Genomic DNA, 25,982 nt, shown 5'->3' with positions numbered 1-25,982 from the left:
TTGATCTTTAATAACCGGTCACTGTCGGCCGTGATCACGCCAACCAACAAAACAACAATCAATGTTTGAATGAATGAAGAACTTCTCCTCTTGTCTCTCCTCTCTCCCACTCACACTCTCTACACCTCTCCTGATGCCTTCACTGACCGTCAACACTGTAGGAATTAAGAACATCTACACTGAACACGTTTAACAAACAGTAGAGCTGTTACAGTATTATATATGTGTTATAACTTTTCTCCTGATATCATGTCACCAGTACAACTGGATAATGCTAGCATGATAGTTGTGAGTACTAACAGCAGCCATGTTTGTTTGTGTTTTTAACTTTCACTATGATAATGTTTTGGTGAGGACCGGTTTTGAATCAGTCACGATCGTATGGTCGAAAATCAGCGGCGCTCGTGCATGTGAGTGGGGGGGCGTCGTTTTGGAGGAGCTCCGAGGGAGGAGGGGAGGGGTTAGACGGAGTCATGAGGAAAAGCTACATTCAAATTCATGCTAGTTTTCTGAGACTACCAACCCTAGCTTTAATAAACCTCCCGTGGTCAATCATTTACCTAAACCATGGTATAATGTAAGCTGTAAGCAGTGCTAGACAGTATTAGAGTAAATTTACTTGAGTATTGTACTTAAGTACATTTTCTGAGTATCTGTACTTTACTTGAGTATTATTTTTGGGGGATACTTATTACTTTTACTCCACTACATTTCTATCAGTGCTCTAGTTACTCACTACTTTTGCTTTGAAGTCAGCTCATGAATTTCCTTCTCTTTTCTGAAATCTGATCCTAAGACAGTAAAATGTGTTTTGTGTAGTTCTGTTTGTTTCAGTGGTTTTCAAAAAGTCAAATTCCTTGTGTGTTCAAGCATACCTGGCCAATAAAGCTGATTCTGATTCTGATTCTGATTCCAAAAGTGATGTCTTCAGGAAGCTTTTTGTGTCCTGATCACAAAAACTCTTCGTTTACAATCATGAAGAAGAAAAGCTGAAAAGTCCTAACATTGTAGAAGATGAACCAGAAAGAGTTTTGGCCTTAAAATGACGTATTGATCATCACAGGGATGCTGATTGATTTTCCTTTGAGCGTTGCAGCTCTTATCTGGTTAGAAACTCTGCATCAAACACTGCTGCAGCATTTAAGAGTCCACATTCAGGCATGATGAACTCCATGTGTTATAAGTATTAGATAACACCATGTAAAGGCCAATGGATGAAAATCAACTCTAATGAGCAACATGCCCGATTCCTGCTGCAGTTTCACTCATACACCTCCGGACTGAGCGCTGTGAAACGGGTGTGCTCTAAGGTGTCCCCGGATGCCACCAGACCCCCCCCCCCCTCCCCTCCTCCCTTCCCATTACAGAACTGTCTGACAGCAAACCACCCGAGACAGCACACGGACCGATTGTGTGTGTGTGTGTGTGCGTGTGTGTGTGTGAGCTCGCTAAAGACACGGTTCACTCAGAGCGATGTGAGACAGCGAGGAAGAGGCCCGGAGTGAGGGAGGCGATAAGGAGAAGTAAAGGACAAGGAGGGCTAATTCTGACTCCATGGCATTCAGGCATATTCAGTGTACTTGTGTTCAGAGTGAAGATGTGACAGCCAAGAGCCCAGCTGATTCCTATTCATCATAAGTGAGAGCCGGCTGGGAGGAGAGGAGTGGATGTTTTTAAGTGAACTTCAGCTCTTATTGAGTTCCTCTTAATTCCTTAGACCGGCAACATGACCTGGAATAAATGTGAAAATAAATAATTAAGATGTAAGATATGTATTTGACAAGGACGGACCCTGTTAAGAAATATTACAGCAGACCTTATCTAAATGACATTATCCTTAGAATACATTTATAAGACTGTCAGAGGACTTGCTGAAACTCTGGAGCTGCAGCAGCCATGCTTTTGTCATCCATCACTGTAACTGTGAAGCATCAGTGTTCATCAGTGTTATTATACTATCACCATTAGGGATTCCAAACTTAATTTGATGGGAAGCAATTACAGCGTGAAACAAAATCTTGGTGCTGAGGTCAAAGTGACAGAGCTGAAACTGTTATGTAAGAAATGGAAAAAGTGCACAGTGGTGCAGCAGTGATGGTTAGTGCTGCTGCCTCACAGCATGAACAGCCATCACACTTTGGAATAATTTACCAGTCACTATAATTGAAGCCCCCAGTAAAGCCAGTTTTAAAAGACTCTTAAAGGAACACCTTAATCAGAACTCTAACATTAATGAATTTTAATGAATTTTAGTAAACATACTGTTTTTGCTATTTGATTCATTTTATTGCATGTTTGAAGCATTTTCATTTGTTCTATTTTATGTTTGTAGCATTTTCATTTGTTCTATTTTATGTTTGTAGCATTTTCATTTGTTCTATTTTATGTTTGTAGCATTTTTCTGTTTTTGTATTTTATTTCTATATAGCATTCACAGTTTTTCTTTGTAATGTTTGTTGAATTTTTAGTTTTGTATTTTATGTATATTTTGTATGTTATGTTTTGTTTTATCAGTCCTCCAGGATTTCGCGGGATTTTTTTTGTGATTGTTGCGGCCCAAAAAGCCTGAATTTGTGACAGCTTTTTGAAAAAATTGCGGTGAAAGTTGCGTTTTTTTTTTTTGCTTTTTTCCCCCAATAACATCTCAGGGGCAAGTAAATACGCTAAATTACAGTTGTTTTTAGAAAACATTCTTGATGTGGCCACTGACTGTATTTTGATTCTCTTGATTCACAGAAAAATGCCATGAAAGGACTGTATTGCACATTTACGACGGTCCCTGAATGCACCTCGCAGCGACTGATGCACAGTCAGTTCACGGCACTCTGAAGTGAATCTGCATCTTTGATGACAAGGAGTTGATCAAAACTTACTGAATGTGTCTGATGTTTCACCAAACTGGATTAAATCAAGCTGTAGACGCAGAGCTTTTTACGGTAACCACGGCAACAACGTCAAACATCAAATATAAAACAGACGTCCCCCGGTTGTGTCTTTGTCACTAACGCACACCGGGGGTAAAAATCATCAATGAAGATGAGACAGATGCATAGAGGTGAGGAGAGCTGGTTCATAAAGCACACCTGCTGCAGGTAGAGACCAAGCGAACACTGAGCCCCTCAATCTATAAATAACAACGTTGTCATGGTCACTTGTCCTGCCTGCTGTCCCCTCTTTTCTGCCGGCAAACTCCGGTCTCAAACGATGAAGCCAATGCGGAAGTGATATAAACTGCAATACATCGAAAATCCGCTTGAGGCTGGCTGCAGAAACACCGGAAACCACATAGATATGGATGGGAAAAAGACGATCTTTGCAGCATTAATAAACATGTTTACAGCCTGGTTCAAAAAACGGCTTGGCCCTACAACGCTAATCTCTCTAATGGCACACACTGTACGGGGGGTGAATTTTTTTCTAACATGACGGTTAAGAAGATATTAAGATTATGAGTTTTGCCCAAATAAGGACATGACTGACGTGACTCCCGGTCGGGAACACACAGCCATTGGCTAAGAGACTCACACTACGTCACACTCTGCCTAGTTGAGTTCCGCATTACCAATATGGCTGCTGCCGTCGATTTGCTTCAAAACAGCTCTCAGGAACAGATGGGTGACGTCACGGATACTACGTCCATATTTTTTACAGTCTATGGTGTTTTATTGTTGAAAAGTGCCGATCAAGTGAGGACTTATGTTTATGTTCCTAGGAAGTGAAATTGATGACAAAACCGATGACGTACAGGGGCTGAGATTAAGGTAATTGGTCAAAGTTGCAGAAAGTTGCGGTGATTGTATAAAATTGCAAGGCCGCGAAAAAATCGCGCTGATTGGTTGAATTTGCGTTGATAGTTGCGATCGCGAAATCGCAACTTCCTGGAGGGACTTTTTTATGTAGACCCCAGGAAGAGTAGCTGCTGCGTTAGTGGCAGCTAATGGGGATCTGAATAAAGAAAGAAAGACAGAAAGTTCCCTGTTCTGAATCCTAGATGTGTGCAGTCTGCATGTTCTCCACGTGTCTGTGTGGGTTCCCTCACTGCTTCCTCACACAGTCCAAAGATGCTGATTAAGTTAACTGGTCACCCTGAATCACACGTGGGTGTGAGTGTGAGTGTGTGTGAGTCTGGCTGTCTGTCATATGTTAGCCCTGTGATAGGCTGACGGCCTGTTCTGGTTGTATGAGGAGTGAAGATTATGGTTGGATGGATGAGTGAACAACGACAGGTTGTGACCTCGGCTGGGCAGAAAAAGATGGATTCAAAATGATAAGTGGACTAATTTAAAAAATAAATGCCAGCTACTTATCATTCTTGTTTTTAAAAGAGGACTTAAGACTGAACTATTTAATTTGGCTTTTAATTTAGAGTCATTTCTTTTTAGCACTGGACTGCATTATTAAATTCATGGTTACAGGAACATTTTTTAATGTCATTTATTATTTATCTATCTGATCTTTTTAACTTCTACTCTCACCATTTTATTAATTTTACTGTATTTGATTTTATATTATTTTTAAGGATTTTATTTATGATCATGTCTTTTATTATTTTAACATTTCTGTTGTTTTCTGTCTCTCTGTTCTTTTGTGAAGCACTTTAAGCTGCATCCTTGTATGTATGAAAGGTGCCATTTAAATAAAGTTGAGTTGAGTTGTTAATCAGTCAATAGTGTCATTTTTTGAGCAAAAATGTCAAATGTGCCTTCATCACATTTTTTTTTTAAATAGAAGAATTTGTTGCTTTTTATTTAGTAAATTCATGAAAGCAATTTAATCCATTTCAATTTCAGCTCTGGAATTTTTTTGATGAGCATTTCCACATATTTTTCAGCTTTTTTATTTTGATATTATTATTATTATTATTATTTTATTTTTTATTTTTTTTGTTGTGATCAAACTAAACTTTTGTTCATGAACGTTAAGTAAAACATGATGGGCTCAGACAGGGAGATGGTGACACAAACTACAACTGTACAACAACAGTAGAGACAACAGCCAAAATTAAGGTGGTAAAAAGACAGTAAACAAACAAAAACAAACAAAATTAGATCTGATACAATTTAAGAGAGCGAGGGATCAAGAGGGGGGTACCTGTATATGATTTTTATGTTTCATTGAAGGATTAATTGTTAAGTCTAGAAATAATCTGCAATCTTTTTTCAACAAAACATTCAAAAACAATAAAGAACATAAATCAGCCAAATACACAAATACAGTCGAGCATTGTCTATGATGAAAAATGTTAAAACTCTACTAAAACACATGTTGTCTGGTACCAGCTGCTTATGTAGAAAGAGAAAGCAGCACCCTTGGACTTCCATCTTGCATATACGAGCCTGTTTCCCTCTCTGCTTTACTCACTCCCCTCTCTGCCCTCTAACTCTTTTTAACTCTGCTGTCTGGTGCCTCCCGGGTTTGCAGTTTCTGTGTCGAGGCAGAATACAAAGTGCAGCGGTCAGTGACAGATTGATTGGAGAATAACATGTTCGCTCTATATCTCCTTCCCACATCTAACGCTGGCTAACATCCCAGCCTACACAGCAACACCTCCTGAAACACTCTGTGCCTCTTACTTCTTATTCATCCCTCTCCTTCCTCCTTTATACGGCTCAGTCTTTATTGCCCAATTAATAGAAAAGTTTCTAACAAGTACAAATTGGGGCACTGCTATAAAGGGATGGAAATTTTAACAAGCCAAAGTTGCAGTTTTATCATATTTTAGACACTTTGATGCAACACAGAGTAACCTGATTATCTGAATTTGCTGCACATGTCTTGATCTCGACACATCTCCGCTCTGTCATTTCTGTAACAAATGAGTCACCTCAGCCGTTGAGGAATGAACCCAGTGTCAGGACACAGCTGTAGCACTCTGCTGTTTCCTTCATCTTAATAATGATGGAGGGAAAGAGAGGCAATCTATCCTCCACATGAACAGGGGTTTCATTTTCACTTCACTTCGGATTTCTTTTATTTTTTGTGTCTCTTGTGGAAAAAACAAGAAAAACAGACTGTGAGATTATTAATTTTATAAAATATATTAATCTAGATAAAGAATTTTTTCTTCCAAATCTCTTGTACCACACTACAGGTCATTTATTCTGGAAAATAATCTTTAAATGTCCCAATAAACAAAGGCCTCAGCTCAACATGAATCACAGTAGCAGCCCCCACAGTGCTCCTACAGGAGTGGGGCTTCATTACAACAGAAGTAATCAATTCCAGGATTGTCTGAATGGATAGTGAATTAATAGAAGATACTGCAATGCAATGATGAATCTATTTTTTTTTTTTATTTTCTATGCAAATGTTTGTATTTGAGTCATCCTGCCTAGCAAGCCTGAGAATGTTGAAGCCAAATCACCTCTGAATTGTTTCACCTTCTTAAAAAACACGACTTCTATTCAGTGGTATGAATTGGCTCCTGTGGTGATTTTTAAAAGCATGCACACAAAACCACTCTCACTGCTCAAGTGATTCCACTTCCTCTTAAGTTATTGTGGTTTTGCTTTGGTGTTGCAGAGTCAGGACGTCAAAGGCAAGAGCCAGACATGACAATGACTCAGCTGCTCTGAGGTGAGGACAGTCTCACAGATAACTACATGATATTTTTATGTGACACAAATTTGTCCTTAATGGCTATCCGCTAAGACGGCCGACGACATAAAGTTACACCCAGGAGTCAAGAAAGTAGGATGTGTAATGTGTAGTGTACCAAACATTCAGGCAAGCAATCAGCACATCGCCTCATTATCATAGCTTCCCCACTAGGGATGGGCAATAATCTTTGAATCAAATACTCGATTATTCGTTCACTTTGTAAAAATCGAAGAGTTACTTTGAATATTTTCTCATTTTAAAAGTACAAATTTTCATCGTTTTTTACCGGTGCCTGGTTGTAATACGGTATTCCCGCCAGACGGTGGCTATTAGTGGTGCAACGGATCATCGTTGATCCGTGATCCGTACGGATGCCTCTCCACGGTTCGGCACGGACCGGTTCAGCGGATTGGTGGATGTACAATAAAAAAAAGTTGCGCTTGTTCACGTGATGACTGCATGTTCAATCCACACTCACTACGCAGAGTGCAATTTTTAACTTTCACTTTCGTGTTTGGAGCAGTTCGCATATTGGCACTTTGCCAGCTGTAGGACCCTAGAATGCATAAAAACGGTGTGTTCAGTTTGCAGCTCAAAGAAAAGTGGACGGTGAAAATCAGCGATTGAAAGAAGAATGGAGTGAAACTTCTGAAGTTCCTCTGCTCCTTCACTTGCCATGCCATGAAATGCAGTGAATGAGGCAGGACCAAGCGTGCCGGATACGGCCCTGGTGGTGAGGCTTTCAGCAGTGTGACTGCCCCCTGGTGGCTGGCTGCAGTATAGGTAAAAAAATCCGTCTCCCCCATCAAACTTTAAAAAATAAATACACGTCGTACGAATGTTTCTCACATCCGTATGCTGTGGTTATATGTAGTTAGTATTTGAGTGTTTTGTGTCCAAGGCCTCTTTTTTCTGAAAAGTTTCTTTTTCGTTAGTTATTAGAGTTTAAAAAACGGGGTTTTACTTCCTGGTTTCCTTTGATTCACAGCCGCCGTAGAACCAAACTTCAAAGGGCACACAGCGTCTTGTGACGTTACGCTGTAAGGCGGAGCTTATTACAAAGGCTTCACAGGCTCTGGCTGCACAATGGCGGCGCCCAGGAGAGGGATTTTTTGGCTTCAGAACTGTACAACGGGAAGAGGCGGAGCAACCCTGTCCATTTTTATTTACAGTCTATGGGCAGGACTGGGGCCACAGATAGGGTGCTTTGCACATGCAGTAAATTTTGAGTTGAATGTTGTTTTTATTCAATGGGCAAAAGTTTACAAGGGTTTAACAAAATAAATGGAGGACAAAGTTATATTTGTCTTGTCTTCTTTCTTTTATTTTTGCTGATCCGAAAAATGATCCGATCCATGACTCAAAACCGTGATCCGATCCGAACCGTGAGATTTGTTCTGAATGTTCTGAATCTCACACCACTACACACGTATTTCCAGAGACTGATCATGGCTGTAACATGTAACATACACATCCGCCGCGTCACAGAAACACTGACATAAAGCTTGAGACAGACGCTGACAGTGCACGATACTAGCAGCACCTTGTCCTGCTGCTGGTTAACGTGACTGCCACACAAACAAGCCGTTAATTGGACAGGTGCGTGTGTGTGTGTGTGTGTGTGTGTGTGTGTGTGTGTGTGTGTGATTATTCAAAGACTTGTTGAACAGATGCCAATGATTATCTGATAGTATTTCTAATCCCCGCCCACTCAGATCACTACATGAATAATGAGGTCAGAAACTGAGAGGCTGCAGATCCTCCTGATTTTGTCAGTATCAAAGCATTTCATATTCTTCATTCTCTCCTTTTTTAATCTAAGAAAACAAGAAAACGAGCCAAAAAAGCTTCATAATCATCTTTCCATCCTCCACAGCTTTTCAAACAAAAGTTTTGGACAGTTCTCTAAAACTATTAAAGTTCTGTCTGGAAGCTCTCAGGATGGATGTGACTGTGAAAATTGCCCCTAATGTGACAGGTGATGAGGACGGATGGTGACTAACACGAGGATGAAGGACTGCATGGGGCAGGAGGAGCAAAGCGAAGGGAAGCGAGCAGCTTTTTTTTTCAACCCGATGATTACGTTAATCAGTATTGATGAATCCTGTCAGACCAAAATCTGATGGAGACTGAGACAAAGAAGCCGGCACAGTGTTCAAATCTACCCTGTGTTTCAGGTCCTGCGAGACTGACAGGAACCAATTTTGCCTTCACACAAAGGCCAGACCAACTCTGTCCGGAAAATGACACCACAGCAATCGCCACAGTAATAAGACAGCCTGCTGCGGGACCCACAATGTGTTCTGATGGCCAATCAGACAGTGTCGAAAAGAAAGTCTGAGATCTGACTGATAGACACTTACTAATCACACAGCTGGTCTTTGTTTGAATGTGTGAGGGAGACGGGGGGAGACGGAGAAAAGAGTAGAGGCGTGAAAACAAGAGATTGAGGAGGGTAAAAATCTGATGTCTTTGATTCGAGAGCAGACCTCATCACAGTGAGGGCTAATCAGTGACCCTCCGATGCAACACTGCCTTTCCTTTCCTCTCCTCATCTGAACTCCACAAAACAAACACTCACCACTGTTTTCAGACGTGACTGAAGCGGCTGAAGTTCCTGGTGATAAAAGGAGAGGATCTTCCACCTCTACCAGGTTCAAACTGCATTTGATTTTCCAGAAGAGATCTTAAAAACTGTAAACAAAGAAACGGCTAACTTCCACAAGAGGGCTTCACAATCAGAGAGGGAAACAATCCCCTGGAAACATGAAACAGCATGCGGAACAAACAGATCTGCAGGAAGCATCAAGGAAACTTTTGAAGCTGAGCAGGAACTCAAACTCAGTGTTTGTTCACTGGATGGACCTCAAACTCTGGAGCCGGCTCGTCCCCCAAAGATAAGAATTAAAGAACTCAATGTAGCACCTTTCAAAATAAGAGTCTACTAAGGGCTTTGATAAACAGGCAAATCACAAAATTCAGTACTGGCCCCCCAAAAAAATGTGACTAAGACGACACAAAGGTACCGTCAATACTGAAAATAAATCAAGGGGACAAAAGTTGTGGGGCGCTGGTGGCCTAGTGGGCTAAGCGCCCCACGTATAGAGGCCTTAGTCCTCGTCGCAAAGGTCGCTGGTTCGACCACCTAGTGCATGTCTTCCCCCACCCTCCACTCCCCACATTTCCTGTCTTCAGCTGTCCTGTCAATAAAGGCAAAAAAGCCCCAAAATATAACTTAAAAAAAACAAAGAGAGAACAAAAGAGGTAAGAATGTAAAAATTCAGCAGCATAAGAAAAGGAAAAACAGAGAAAACAGGGTAAAAGAAATAAAAACAGTAAAATAAAATCAATTTAAACAGGAAGACTTAAAATCAATTGGAGAAATAAAACTATAAAAATAAATAAAAGTGAGAAATAATGAAGATATGAAAGCAAGAACATAAAATAAAATAAATAACTGCCACAAATGAAAAAGAGGAATTAAAAAAGAAATTGGATTTTTTTTTTTTGTTAATTAGTCAAAAAAGATTTTTTTTTTTTTAATTGTCCTGTCCAATAAAAGGAAATAAAAGAAGAAGTGATCTAAGGAATTAAAAATGAATAAAAACAAATAATAAAAGTATCTAAATAGAGGAAATCGTGAAATGAAATCAATAATAAAGACAATAAAATAATTTGAATAAGACAAAGTTTAAAAAAAACACTTAAAATGCAATAAGATTGTCCCTTGCCCAGCTGTCGGTATCTTTGTTAATCCTCCAGTCATACTTCCACTCTCAAAGGCAGAAGCTGACTGTGTCGCTGTCACCTTGCTTGCCAGGTGCTTAATATCACTCAGATGGAAAGATGCACGCCCACCTACCTGTGCACACTGGATAAAGGACGTTCTCTATGTAGTATTCCACAAGAGGCTTGACAAAGACTTTTCATAAAATATGGAATCCCTTTCTGAATTACATTAGAGAAAAAAATCACCTGCCTGCAGTTCCAAGTGATTAGCTTCTGCCCTCTTAATTCAGAAATACTGTAACCTTACTCAGTCCTCACAGGACTCCAGGCACCTAAAATGACATTGCCTACATGTTTTTGTTTGTTTTCTTTTTCTCTTTTTTCTTTCTCCTACATCCAATATTTTTTTCTTTTACAGGGGTACTTTATATTAATGTAAATTGCATATTTCACATTGTTGCTGATTGATTCCAACCTCCAAAATGTCTCTTTTTTGTGTATCTATTTATCTGTTTGTTTTGTATCTGTCTATGAGAAAATTCTAATTAAAATGAAAATGCATTAAGAAGAAGGCATCACATGAAAGATGGTTTTAAAGTAATTGATTCTGCAGCTTTTCTTCTCCAGGCACAATGTAATAGCATGAGCGTCTTTTGTGTTTCACCTCCACTTTGGAACGACCAGAAGAGCCCCACCTGAGGATCTCAGGGTGAGCCGGCTCATAGGGTGCCCACAGATCTGCTGTGCAGCCTGGAGCCAGACTCATCTCTGCTTTAAAAAGTGGTCAGAAAAATCTAAAGAGTGAGAGTCAGCCACACACAGCAGACTCAAACAAAGCTCTCACAGTCTGATAGTCTCATCTCCATCAACTGTAAAGCAAAGAGTGACATCTACTGGTGCAGCAGAGAGCTGCATGATTCCATCAGCCTGCACTTCACCGTTTTTAATCCTCTGTGTCATCCATTAAGCTTCAAGAGCCGTAACCTATTACATTTAATATGCAAATGAGGCTGCACTGTGTCAGAGCTAACATTTGCAGAGTGATTCACGCTGTCTTGGCTTTCACTGTGCAGTCTGCTTTTCCACTTGAATACCAGATCTAAAGAGCGAAAGGTCAAGACTGTGAGAGGCCGATCCCATCATGCAGTGGGAGAGCAGCAGGCAGCTCTGACCCGGGACACACACCTTGAACTTTGTGCATTTTGAGCTCAGCAGACAGAATAATGCTCTTTTTGAAAAATGTAGAGCTTGGTATTGAACGTTACATCTTTCCTTGTCCAACTTATATGGCTGTATTTAGGAGGCTTGAGACATGAAGGAGGCTGTGATTCTGCTTTTGTGATGTAGGTTTGTCAAACTACGGCAAGAATACAGGGACAAAGCACAACCAAGACTACATTTGTTGTCACGGTGCATGCCCATCGATGTAGGAGGGAGGGGCTTTGCAGGAAGATCATTGTGCAAAGCGTACAGTCTCCTGGGCATCACTGGAGCACGCAGGAGGCTGCCGAAAAGGCATCAAGATGGCTGTGGATCACCAGGGACAAGCCGTGGTCAAATGCTTCTTGGACACAGGCCGGGAACTGATCACTCTTGGTCAGGTCGCCTGGGTGAGTAGGTATGAAGTTGTAAGACCTGAAACCCCCTGTGACCCCAGGTACTGTCACTGATGATGTGTCCAAGTGCATCACAAGATGCATGTCAATATCATGTTGTCATTAAAGACTGTATAAATAATGGACGCAGTATCTGTGACGTCACCCATCTGTTTCTGAAGCGCTGTTTTTAGGCCAATCAGCGGCGGCGGCGGCCATATTGGAAATGCTGAACACAACATAACTGCTGTCAAGTGTGACGTAAAGAGGCGGGCTTTGAGCCTCCTAGCCAACAGCTACAGTGTTCCCGCCTGTCAATCAAGTCAGCTGAATCTTAATATCTTTGAAATTGCTGCGTTATGAAAAAATCCACCCCCCGTACAGTGTGTGCCGATTGAGAAATGAGCTGTTCAGACTACACTCAGGCTGTAAACATGTTTATTTCTGCTGGAAAGATCGTCTTCTTTGAATTGGTGTGTATGTGGTTTCCAGTACTTCCGGAGCCAGCCTCAAGTGGATCCTTGATGAACTGCAGTTTTTAACACTTCTGCATTGGCCTCATATTTTTAGACCGGAGGTTGCCACTTGGTAATAACTCTCTTTAACTCTGGGTAGAGCATTTAGAGCTCTGAACACGGACTGTCAAGACTCTTCACAATAACACAAACCACACTTGTCGCTCTACAACCCAAACACAAAGCCGAACATTTCACAGCGAAACGTCCGTACTCGTTTTGAGGTCAGGCTGTATGAAAAGAGAATCAGAAATATAATATACTTTAAGTTAAGCTTATTATTTTCCCAACACTAGACCTGATTCACTCTTACATTTGCTGTTCACTCCACTAATGGCTTTCCTAACCCAGACTCGTGAACCACGAGAGAAAGAGAACGAGGAATGAAATTGATGTATCTGCTCTATAAAAGACAAAATTATTTTTAAAATCCTCAAACCCAAGGAGTGAAAGTGATTCGTGACCCATTCTGTGGAAATACAATTTCCTCTAAGTATTGATATTTTATGATAAACTGCCCCATTGTAGAGCCCAATAGGAATCATTAGACGGATTACCACTCAGAAATATTCAATGAAATTGCATTTCTAAAAGGCAAATTATAATTGAAATGACCTTCTTACAGCTCTGGCTCGTTGGAAAAAGAGGGACGGTGAGCTCACGAGTTAAACTGAGAATGAAACAGAATGATGGAAGTTTTTATGTGTCTCACTGATGGCCTGTCTTCCAGTGAAGGACTGTCTGATAAGAGAGGCAAGGACACACAAAAGGAATGTAAAGGATCCACACGGTATTGAACTGCCTGTCAAAGGCAGCCAAATGCTTCCTGACTGTCGGCCTATCGGTTACAGGGCTCTGCTTTGAAGAGAGGAACAGGACCTTGGCTGGGATCAATACAGCTGAATACACAATCCCCAAACGAGCCTGTCAGAGTACTACTGCATGTTGCACTGCGTTCAACAACAATAACATGTTACTGAAACACATTCTAAACATAGACTGGAGAAGTAATGGACGTAGTATCTGTGACGTCACCCATCTGTTTCTGAAGTGCTGTTTTGAAGCCGATCGTCAGCGGCAGCCATATTGGAAATGTTGAACTCAACATAACTGCTGTCAAGTGAGTGTAAGGTAAAGAGGCGGACTTTGAGCCTCCAAGCCAACAGCTACAGTGTTTTCTCACAAAAAAATCACCCCCCGTTCATCCTTGATGAACTGCAGTTTTTAACACTTCGGCATTGGCTTCAATTCTCACGGCCGGAGGTCGCTGCTTGGTTTAGACAGATGTATAGACTTAACCATACTCCTGTTGTGATTATGCTATTTATTGAACATTGTGAGTGCATTCTGGGCCTCACAGTATTTTGATTATGTGGCTCAGTGAGGCTGCCTTTGGTTGGTTGTATTTCTGTATGTTGTGATTTTTGTCTGCTTTAAAGGGCTGTTTGAATTAAGTTAAATCACAAAGACATCTCTCTATTAGTGAATGTCCATGAGACCCTGTTTGTGCATGCATATATTGTGTATTTATAGCCTGCATGTGTTGCATGAGTGAAATCAGCTTCAATTCTCACAGCTGGAGGTTGCCGCTTGGTTTTAAAGTAAATCTGATGCTCTACCTCTCAAGAGTCACTGCATCATAGAGGGTTAAAGATGCAAAAACTATTCTGTAAAGTCAGATCACATCATAGAACTCCTTGCCAATGAGAACACAGGAGAAGGTCTCATCCTTTCAATTCAAGTTGAAAATTTCACAATCATTTTAACCTTGTTTCTAAGGATTCCTCCATGCTTATATATTTTGTGTTTCTGGAATAGAAGCCGCTTTAAAACCCAAACAGTGTTCCTGATTCTCTTCTAATTGTGAGCTCACTAGTTGAGGGAGGTCAGAACAGTGAGTAGTTCTGGTCAATAACAAAAGGTAGCTGGTCATGCTTTGCTGGGAAAGATTGCCTATTAAATTCCAATTATGGAAATAATGGAAGGCTTATGACCACATTGACAATCAGGAGGCTCCGCTCTCTGCCTCCTCTACATTTTAAAGGCTCATCATCACACATCAGCACCCCTCAACTGTCTGCAAGCATAATGTTTACAGAGGAGTCTCACCATCGTCTGAGACGCAGTTCTGATAGTGGGAGGGACCTCAGGACCGCTCCTAGCAGCATGAAGAACCCCGAGAGGAGGAGGGACGCCCTCAGACCTGGAAGACAAAACACATGTTGGTTTTAGGAAAAGGAACGATAGGGAGTGAACACTGCTGAGGTCACTAACACGTAGAGGTCAGCTTTCATCCAATCAAAAGGTACACTACCGTTCAAAAGTTTGGGGTCACTTAGAAATGTCCTTATTTTTGAAAGATCAGCACTGTTTTTTCCAATAAAGATAACATTAAATTAATCAGAAATACACTCTATACATTGTTAATGCAGTAAATGACTATTCTAGCTGAAAACGTCTGGTTTTTAATGGAATATCTACATAGGTGTATAGAGGCTCATTTCCAGCAACCATCACTCCAGTGTTCTAATGGTACATTGTGTTTGCTAATCGCTTTAGAAAGCTAATGGATGATTAGAAACATCTTGAAAACCCTTGTGCAGTTACGTTAGCACAGCTGAAAACGGTTTTGCTGGTTAAAGAAGCTGTAAAACTGGCCTTTCTTTGAGCTAGTTGAGTATCTGGAGCATCACATTTGTGGTTTCGATTATACTCTCAAAATGGCCAGAAAGAGAGAACTTTCATATGAAACTCCACAGTCTATTCTTGTTCTTAGAAATGAAGGCTATTCCATGCGAGAAATTTCCAGGAAACTGAACATTTCCTACAACGATGTGTACTACTCCCTTCAGAGAACAGCACAAACAGGCTCTAACCAGAGTAGAAAGAGAAGTGGGAGGCCCCGGTGCACAACTGAACAAGAAGACACGTACAGTAGAGTCTCTAGTTTGAGAAATAGACGCCTCACAGGTCCTGAACTGGCAGCTTCATTAAATGGTACCCGCAAAACGCCAGTGTCAACGCCTACAGTGAAGAGGCGACTCTGGGATGCTGACCTTCTAGGCAGAGAGGCAAAGAAAACGCCATATCTGAGACTGGCCAATACAAGGAAAAGATTAATATGTGCAAAAGAACACAGACATTGGACAGAGGAAGATTGGAAAAAGGTACGGATGGACGAATCAAAGTTTGAGGTGTTTGGATCACACAGAAGAAGATTCGTGAGATGCAGAACAAGTGAAAAGATGCTGGAAGAGTGCCTGACGCCAACTGTTAAGCATGGTAGAGGTAATGTGATGGTCTGGGGATGCTTTGGTGCAGGTAAAGTGGGAGATTTGTACAAGATATAAGGGATTTTGAATAATGAAGGCTATCACTCAATTTTGCAACGCCATGCCATACCCTGTGGGCAGCGCTTGATTGGAGCCAATTTCCTCCTACAACAGGACAATGACCCAAAGCACACTTCCAGATTATGCAAGAACTATTTAGGGAAGAAGCAGGCAGCTGGTATTCTGTCTGTAATGGAGTGGACAGCGCAGTCACCAGATCTCAACCCCATTGAGCTGTTGTGGGAGCAGCTTGACCGTATGGTATGCAAGAAGTGCCCATCAAGCCAATCCAACTTGTGGGAGGTGCTTCAGGAAGCGTGAGGTGAAATTTCTTCAGATTCCCTCAACAAATAAACAGCTAGAATGCCAAAGGTCTGCAATGCTGTAATTGCTGCAAAGGGAGCATTCTTTGATGAAAGCAAAGTTTGAAGGACAAAATTATTATTTCAACTAAAAATCATTATTTCTAACATTCTCAATGTCTTCACTATATTTTCTTTTCATTTTGTAACTCATTTGATAAATAAAAGTGTGAGTTTTCATCAGTCCCTCCAGGAAGTTGCGATTTCGCGATCGCAACCATCAACGCAAATTCAACCAATCAGCGCGATTTTTTCGCGGCCTTGCAATTTTATACAATCACCGCAACTTTCCCACAAATTTGACCAATTACCTCAATCTCAGCCCCTGTACGTCATCGGTTTTGTCATCAATTTCACTTCCTAGGAACATAAACGTAAGTCCTCACTTGATCGGCACTTTTCAACAGCAAAACACGCACAGAGAACAGGTGAAGAGAGGGGACAGCAGGCAGGACAAGTGACGATGACAACGTTATTATTTATAGATTGAGGGGCTCAGTGTTCGCTTGGTCTCTACCTGCAGCAGGTGTGCTTTATGAACCAGCTCTCCCTCCTCCATGCATCTGTCTCATCTTCATTGAGGATTTTACCCCCGGTGTGTGTTAGTGACACAGACACAGACACATCCACGGGGCGTCTGTTTAATATTTAAGGTACTACTATTTGAGGTGTGACATTGTTGCCGCCATTACCGTAAAAAGCTCTGCGTCTACAGCTTGCTTTATTCTAGTTTGGTGAAACATCAGACACATTTAGTAAGTTTTGATCAACTCCTTGTCATCAAAGATGCAGATTAATTTCAGAGTGCGTGAACTGCCTGTCAAGTGCCCATCATTATGAGGTGCATTCAGGGACCGTCGTAAATGTGAAATACAGCCCTTTCATGGCATTTTTCTGTGAATCAAGAGAATCAAAATACAGTCACAGTGGTCACATCAAGAATGTTTTCTAAAAACAACTGTAATTTAGCGTATTTACTTGCCCCTGAGATGTTATTGGGGGAAAAATGAAAAAAAAAAAATCGCAACTTTCACCGCAATTTTTTCAAAAAGCTGCCGCAAAATCAGGCTTTTTGGGCCGCAACAATCTCAAAAAAATCCCGCGAAATCCTGGAGGGACTGTTTCATGAAAAACACAAAATTGTCTGGGTGACCCCAAACTTTTGAACAGTAGTGTACCTTCTAGAGCAGGAGCGCCACAAAGGACTTTCTCAATTATGATAATATCTTTATATCTAGTCTAACACTGAAGTAAAACTTGTATCTCTATTTCACCAAAGACTTATGTGACGTTTTAAAATTGCTGGTTTTATCCAACAAACTGTCAAAAAACATAATTTTTAATTAAACATGACATGTTGAAAGAAAATGAAAATCCCATTGTAGGAGCCATGAAGGATTTGAGTGTTTATGGTATCTTATTTTGAGGTTTAGGGTAGGCTATTGTTTGTATAGGGTTTATTGCAGGGTCAGTTAATTAGATTATTTCCGGGTCATGTGTTAGAGGCGGGGATATTCAGTTCATTTAGGTCACCTTTTTTCTTTTGTTTGGAGGTAGAGAGAAGGGGGTGAGCTTGGTCTCCGTACTTCTTTGGTGTTGTTTTGATCACTTCAATCATCTGTTCGTGCACTTCATCGTGAGCTGATTATCCTTTTTCGTTAATAAAAGGTTAAACTTACTTTTTGTACATCAATGATTTTTGCTTTTAGCGTTTAAGACACTTTACTAGGCCCAACCTCAGCCTCTCAGCGGCTTTTGGCTCTTTGTAGTAGCTACACCCATATTTGAGAAGCTTGAGCTTGCAAATATTTATTTCCTCAGAAACTTAGAGCATGACTCATCCAAAAATAGTACGGTCAGTTTCACCCTCTAGTACAACAGACCTGCAATAGACACAACCTTTATGATGTAAAACATTGCTTTATACGTTCAGAGAGAAGTTGATTTAACTGCATGAGCATTAGACAGGATCTAGTTTGTGGTCAGTTAATTTTTTTTTGCAGTCACAGAGATATTTCCATCTTTAGCATGCTAACACTGGACGTGGTTTGACAAAATAAGATAAATTCCTGTCACTGTAGTGCAGATTAAATAATCAGAACAGACTGCAGCTGAAAATAGCTGTGTTATTTTTAACTACCTGTATCAAATAAAGTGACAACTTGGAGAGTGTATCATCAAATATGTAAAAAGACAACAGCATCTCAATCCTTGTTCAATAAAGCCTGCATGACAGCAATCATAAAGACAAGAGTGCCTTGCATAAACTCAGACGTGTCTGCTCTCAGTTTCACCCACATGATGCCCGGTTAGGGAAACTCTCTCCACTTCCTTTTTCCTCTCTTTCCATCTGAGCTGTCAGCTGCTGAGGCTTTACATAGACACTGCAGCAGACAAACAGGGCAGGGCCTGGAGCTGAGTGTTATTGATCCTGGATGGGAAATACAGGCCAAACATGCCAATACGAGCTCACGGTGCACGCCAGGAGTTTGTCAGGCAGTCTGTTTTTAGAGTCAGGAGTAGGGGTGGACCAATTATCGGCCTGACTGATTATCAGGGGAGGATACTCAGCATTTGGCTGACTCTCTGTTTTTGCTTTTACTTGAGGACGTGAAAAATCTGAGCACTTGTAGTCCTGGTTAATATATACATGGACTGTAAAAGGTGTACAGTTTCCAAGAGATAAAAACTCACCTTTATTGCTGCTGAACATGTTCATGTTTGGTAATCAGTAATGAAGTGGCCTTGTTCTTTTAAATAATAGATCTACATTATAAATTATGAGAGAAAGATTTTCATTTCTACTGTGAATGCATATCAGTTATCAAGAGTTGCATGACTCATATTTGTTATGTCTGTATTTTGTTATGTTATTCCTTGAAAGCTGCTGCAGTAATTCAGTGGACAGGAAGAGGCTGAACTTACAACAAGGCCAGGAAATGAAGTGTAAGTTGGTCAGTCTGTGATCGTATCAGAGTCAAAACAGAGACTAAGTATGAGATGCCCAAAAACAGCCATTCAAGCTACCACAGTATTCCAGACCAGTCCTTGTGTTTCAAAGGTAACAGATAGTGGATTAAAGGAGATGGACCCCCAAACCACAGGAGAAGGGTAGGGTAGTGTTAGCTGGATGACAGCTTGGGAAATGCCCTGGCAGTCAGATGGATGTCCATAACGGGTAATCAGAAACTACTACTGTCAATGCATATCAGTTCAATTATTGGTTATTGGTCTCATGAACTACTAATAATCTGCATCTGTATTGACCTTGAAAAATGATATCAGTCGACCCCTCAGAAGTCAGAAGTTAGGTGTCTGTATGTTGAATCCCCTGACAGAATATAAGTTCCTGTGAGCTGTTTCACTCTTTAAAATAAACATATCATTAAGTTTATGATACGGCCATAGGTGAATGTTAAAGTGACTATTAGGATAGTATTGTTTCAGGCTGAAGGGAATTAGTTCGCTTTCAATCTGATTTCAATGATTTTAATCCAAACTGTCCCTGTGCATGACACTTTAGCTTTAAGAGGCCGCTTTGATAACAAGTGTCTACAGTCTGCAAGTGCAATACAGAGAATTGTCAAAGAGTAGAAGCTTACACTGAGCAAACATAATCAGTTCTGAAACAGTAAGTCAATAAAGCAGGCAGTGAACTGATCTGGTGTTCAAGTAGGTGATTTTTTTTTTACTTTTCAAACTTTCTTTCGACAGTTTTCAGAACTTGCTATTCTTCTGGGTTTCATTCTGGAGGGGGGATTTTATTGGATCAGGGAGCTGAAGAGGGTCAGGAAATGAAGGAGGTAGCCAAGAATCGAACCAGTGACAAATTAAAGGTTGACACCCAGACAAGTCAGCACCAGAAGAAGCACCAGTCATATGTTGTGGCTAATAACCTAACATGGCAGTTTCAGGGCCGGTTTGGAGCCAGCGCTCAATTGAGAACCGGTTTTTCATGTTTCTTGTAGGTATCTTGTAGTGCTGGTGGTTTGGCATTATTTTGATCAAGCAGTTGGAGATAAAGTTGTTATAAGATGTGTCTGTTTAACTTGACAAAGCCTACAGTGTAGAAAGACCACAGGCATGTGGACGTTAACCTGTAGGGAGGGCCAAAAGCTGGTGGTGCTAGCTCTGCTAATGGTAGCCACTATCTGCAAACCAATCTGACATTGTTAGCCTGCAGATTCTGTGATCTTTTGTTTAGCTTGTTAAATAAATTCTCTTCAAATTTGACTTTTTTAATGAGATTTCTTTCTTTTGTTAAGACTCGTCAGTCAGTCAGAATTTGAATTTCTGTTTAAACAAGTAGGAAATGAGTCGCTTTGAAACATCCCCACCAGCCCCTTCTTATCTGTTTTACCATTTCTAGGATTGTTGCACAACATAGCAAGAAATTGCTCAAAGAACTGTATTAATTTGTCGCTTTGATGTACTTTTTTTGAGCCGAAAGAAAAACAAAAGTTTGCCGCAGTCCTGGATCTATTATGGCAACATATGTTTTGTTTTCACTGAACATCCAGACAGCAGCCGTTATGACACATTTTCAGAGAGAGTCCCAGAAGCACTCAGCCCCTCTTGTTTGACTATTTCCTTATCAGTGGATGAAATAATGAAGTGCAAACAGACACTAATCAGTTAATCAGATTGTGTTTCTGCAGCTTTGCATCATAATGATGTTGTTGCCAAGATCTTATCATTCTTTCTGTGATGCATGTGGGCTAATATTTCAGCCTGTTGCATTAGTGACACACAAAGACAGTAACCTACATTTAAGGGAGGCCTGCAGTTACCAACAGGATTTACAAGCCTGTTTACATTATATAGACCTCAGCTCTTAAAAGGTACATATTATCTATGTGCTGATCTTGTCCTCAGCATGTAAATGAAGAGCTTTTTACTTTAAAAATCTCCTGCTGCTTTCTTTGAACACTCAAACACGTCACTCTACAACAACTTGCTGCAAATCCCATCGTCTGACACCTGACCCCAGCTGTTCCAGGTTACCAAAATAACTCTGGAAATGATCAGGCTTGTTGCAGATGGTTTTGTTTGCTCAAAGTGAAGTGTCAGTATTGATTTCAGTCTGTTTCATAGCCAGCTTAAAACTCCTCACAGGAGTTTTAAAAGGTAGTATAAGCTTTACTGAAGAAACTCTGTTCAATCAGACAATATATAGTCTTAAGCACATTATATAGACCTTCCTGTAGGTCAATCTACCTTTTTAATCTCACTTTTAACTGAGTTTGATTCTTATAACAGTTTTGTTTCACCTTACTTTATTTATTTATCTATTTATTTATTTATTTATTTAGTTAGTTACTTATTTAGTTATTTATTTATTTATTTATTTAGTTAGTTACTTCTTTATTTATTTATTTATTTATTTATCTATTTAGTTACTTATTTATTTATTTATTTATTTAGTTACTTATTTATTTATTTATTTATCTATTTAGTTACTTATTTATTTATTTATTTATTTATTTATTATCTAGTCACTTTTTATTTTATTTTATTTATGCATTTATTAATTTTAAGTATAGCATCTTATTTTCTTTTAATGGTTTAATATTTAAGTGTTTTATTATCTTAGAAATGTATTTTATTTTGGTGAGTTTAATTTCCTGAGTTGAGTTTAAACATCTTATTTTACCTCCAGTGTTTCCTCAGTTCTTTCAGCAACTTCTTTTTTATTTTTCATTTATTTATTGTTATTATTTTTATTGTTATTTTCATTATTGTTGCATATATTGTGTTCTTTACCTTAGGATTGTGGGGTGGGTCTGGGGTTTGGGGTTGGGGCTGGGGTTTGGATTAGGATGGGGGGGTCTTTTTATTTATTTATTTATTTATTATTTATTCTATTTCAAGATGTTTTTAAGTACAGCACTTTGTGTTCCAATGTCATTGTATGAAAAAAGCTTAATAAAGAAAGTCTGATTGAGTGATATCATGTGACTAGATTTTAAGAGCCTCTCTTGGACGGCATCTACTTTGTTGTTGATCATCAACCGTCTCTACCTGCAGGGAGGGGAAACTCTCAAAGGGAAGCCTAACATTTCCCACAGAGGCAAGTTGGAGCAGAGCCAGTGATGTTTGAGAAAGAGGCTGGGTGTGTGTGTGTATCACACATAGTCAACAATTATAAGCCAGATGCAACAACATATCATGTACTTGTAGTTCAAATAAGGTAAACACATGTCCCAGCTCTTTGTAAGTGCTGAATGATGAGCAGATAAACAGATTCTGCTTTAAGCTGGGTATAAACTTTGGCAATAACTTAAAAGACGTTTAGATTATTATTCCTCTGACGACCCTTACAGTTTCCTCCGTTAACTTGGAGCAGCTGTAATGTGGCCCCTGGGCACAATAAGGCAAACAATACACCCTAAACCACAAATGATTCAGAATCACAAGATGAGTTGTGTAATTGTCTTGGCAAAATCGTGCTTGTTGTGTAGAGTTCATCGTCAGCCTATAATGATGTTACTGCACTGTAAAGGTTTTATGTCATCTGACAGTCGTGCCCGGGCGTGACATAAAACATGTCAGTCAGGTGGTGCAGAGGAACTGGTTAGGTGAAGTGCTCTCTGACTCAGGGGCTCAAGCTGAGAGCACTTCTGCATGCAATGTCATTCTGAAAATGTTCTGTGGTTTTCACACCATCCTGAATCCAGATGTAAAGAGAGAAGTCTGAAATAATAAGTCAAGTGTTTGCATTATTGCATCAGCATTTTTACACTTTTACTTGGACAGAGGATCTTTGAAAACCTTTAATCATCCAGCAAAAATACCAATCCTTACTGCTTGTAACTCTTTAAAAATAGGTCTTCATTGCTTGTTCAAGTTTCATACTTTTAAACATAAATATATATATCATTGGATTTGTTAATTGTATTTGTAGACTTAGTGAAATCAACAATTGATAGATGAACCTGAAAATGAAAATACAGTTGATCTAATACCAGTATATGTTTGCCTCTGACGCAGTCAAAACTGTTGTGTCATGTATCAACAAGTACCCATGTCACTGCCTCAGTCCAACTTCTCATTAGCTCCCCAACACATCCACTAGTTTCTTCTTCTTCCTCTACAAACACAAACCTAAACAACAACATCATGGCTGCAATCAACAACTGTTGTTTCAAAGAATGACATAGGTAAATGCCATAGACTGTATAAATAGTGGACGTTTAGTATTCATGACGTCACCCATCTGTTTCTGAAGCACTATTTTGAAGCCAATCATCGGCGGCAGCCATATTGGAAATGTTGAACTCAACCTAACTGAGTGTGACGGAAAGAGGTGGGCTTTGAGCCTCCTCGCCAACAGCTACAGTGTTTTGCCTGTCAATCAAGTCAGCTGTGCCTCTCATAATGGAAAACTCGTAATCTTAATATCTTTGAAAATTGCTGCGTTAGAAAAAAATTCTCCCCCATACAGTGTGTGCCAATGGAGAAATGAGCTATCCAGACTACACTCATTTTTTGTACCAGGCTGTAAACATGTTTATTTCTGCTGTAAAGATCAACTTTTTTGAATTGGTGTGTATGTGGTTTCCGGTACATCTGGAGCCAGCCTCAAGCGGATCCTCAATGAACTGCAGTTTTTTAGCACTTTCGCATTGGCCTCATATTTTTAGCCCGGAGGTTGCCGCTTGATAAATGCATAGACTGTATAGAATATGGACGTAGTATCCGTGACGTCACCCATCTGTTTCGGAAGAGCTGTTTTGAGGCAAATCGTCGGCAGCAGCCATATTGCTGCTGTCGAGCAAGTGTGACGTTTGAGGCGGAGTTTGAGCCTCCTAGCCAACAGCTGCAGTGTTCCCGCAGGCAGCTGTGCCTCTCATTGGAAGACTCGTAATCTCAATATCTTCAAAATTACCGCATTCGAAAAAAATTCACCCCCCTCACAGTGAGAGCACATCGAGAAATGAGCTATCCAGACTACACTCATCTTTTGTACCAGGCTGTAAACATGTTTATTAATGCTGTAAAGATCGTCTTTTTCCCATTCATGTGTATGTGACTTCCAGTACTTCCGGAGCCAGCCTCAAGCGGATTCTCAATGAACTGCAGTTTTTAACACTTCCGCATTAGACTCATAATTTTAGACCGGAGGTTGCCACTTGAACCTAAACAACGTCATCATGGCTGACACCAACAACTGTTGTTTCAAAGAATGAAATAGGTAAATGCCATAGACTGTATAAATAATGGACGTAGTATTCATGGCGTCACCCATCTGTTTCTGAAGCGCTGTTTTGAGACCAATTGTCGACGGCAGCCATATTGGAAATGTTGAACTCAACACAAGAGGCGGGCTTTGAGCCTCCTCGCCAACAGCTACAGTGTTCCCGCCTGTCAATCAAGTCAGCTGTGCCTCTCGTAATCTAAATATCTTCGAAAGTGCTGCGTTAGAAAAAAAGGTTGCCGCTTGGTAAATGCCAGCAAAATGTAAAAAATCTGTGTTTCCTCTCACGTTAACTCAACATTAACAACAATGAAGCTTAACAACACTTATACTCAGGTCAGGCCATGAAAGGAGCTCTTAAAAACTTCTGTTGGAAAAGGCCAGGTAAGGTCAGAACACAAGAAAGAAAATATGAAGGCCAAACTTCACGGCCAAAAAAGGGCCCAGCAGAATAATGCCTACGATCTCTGGAAAGTTTTCTATAACAGCAAGATGCCCTTGTCGTCCAGTTTGGACAGGATTACTGCACCTGAAAATACTGCTGCACTGTGGAGAAAACAATATAGGGATTTATGGTGTGCAATCTGACTCCATGTTGTCCGTTTAGTAGTACTCATGGTCAGCAAAAAAAAAGTGGTAAACATCCAGCCTTGAAAATTACAGACCAGATGCTCTGACCAGCATATTTCCCAAAGTGTTTAAAAGGTTTGTGTAGACGTGCACTGCTGTTTGCCCTGCATGATATTAAAAAGCACCCAACAACAATGTTTAATATTCCAATAATATGGTGTGCAATAAATATACAAATGCTCAAGTGGTCATATCTGAGATGTCCACAATTCCCCTTCTCCTTCCTGACTCCAATACTGCCTAGATTCAATATTGGTGGAGAGCACTGCTGTTGATGTTTGCTAGTTTTGTCTAATGAAGCACACTGTTGCTGTTTCTAATAATTTACCTAAGGCTCACAAATTAACCATGGTATGTGTTCTTTCAGCTGCAGTAGCCAGGGGTCTGGTCTATTCTAATCTGGTTTAGTCTGGTTCTGTTTTATTTTGATCTGGTCTATCTTCTATTTCTGATTCTGATATATTTGCTAATAATACCATGAACTCAAATAAAATCATGCAAGTCCAAAGGGGTAAGAGTATTACTGGCACCATTCCTGGTGACTCACAGGGTCGGATAAGGTCAAACACAGTCACCTGCTCTATTCAATCTGTGTATTTCCTCCCAGTCATTTTCTCTTGTGATGTCTATTAATTTCCTTTGATACATGACATGCAGCTATATCTGAAATACAGTTCTATTGTACTGTATCCCAATCCTATAATCCTATAACAAACACCACATTGAAATATTAATCTTGAACAAGTGAAACTCCTGCAAAAGTCAATAAGTATGTTCAGAAAAAAATGGAGTGAGATTTACCCAATGTAGAAAGAAATATGCTCCATTTGAGTGTGATGCTTTTATGTTGACTTTTTAAGGACAACACAATGGATGTAGAAAAGGGGAAATTGATGTAAAAAGAAGAACTTTTTGTGCTTAAATGTGGTGTTGGACAAGGAAGACTATGAAAAGAAATAACTGACATTTACTACATTTTCTATCTGTTTTGTATGCAAGTCACTGTCCACTATTGATGGCTA

At 40.1% G+C, this 25,982-nt stretch overlaps 1 protein-coding gene across 1 annotated transcript in view; it reads right to left on the bottom strand.

The window, feature by feature from the left end:
- slc49a4 (solute carrier family 49 member 4) overlaps positions 1-25,982 on the bottom strand; it is a 107,593-nt gene that overhangs the window by 79,528 nt on the left and 2,083 nt on the right. The window contains exon 2 of the mRNA XM_034694766.1: positions 14,549-14,642. Coding sequence (XP_034550657.1) covers positions 14,549-14,642 — 94 coding nt within the window. The remainder of the gene's footprint in view (positions 1-14,548; positions 14,643-25,982) is intronic.

Source organism: Notolabrus celidotus, chromosome 10 (genome assembly GCF_009762535.1).
Source record: "Notolabrus celidotus isolate fNotCel1 chromosome 10, fNotCel1.pri, whole genome shotgun sequence".
In the NCBI taxonomy this organism is placed as follows: domain Eukaryota; kingdom Metazoa; phylum Chordata; class Actinopteri; order Labriformes; family Labridae; genus Notolabrus; species Notolabrus celidotus.
Note: the sequence above shows the minus strand (reverse complement) of the source record. Positions and strands in the feature narration are given on the sequence as shown.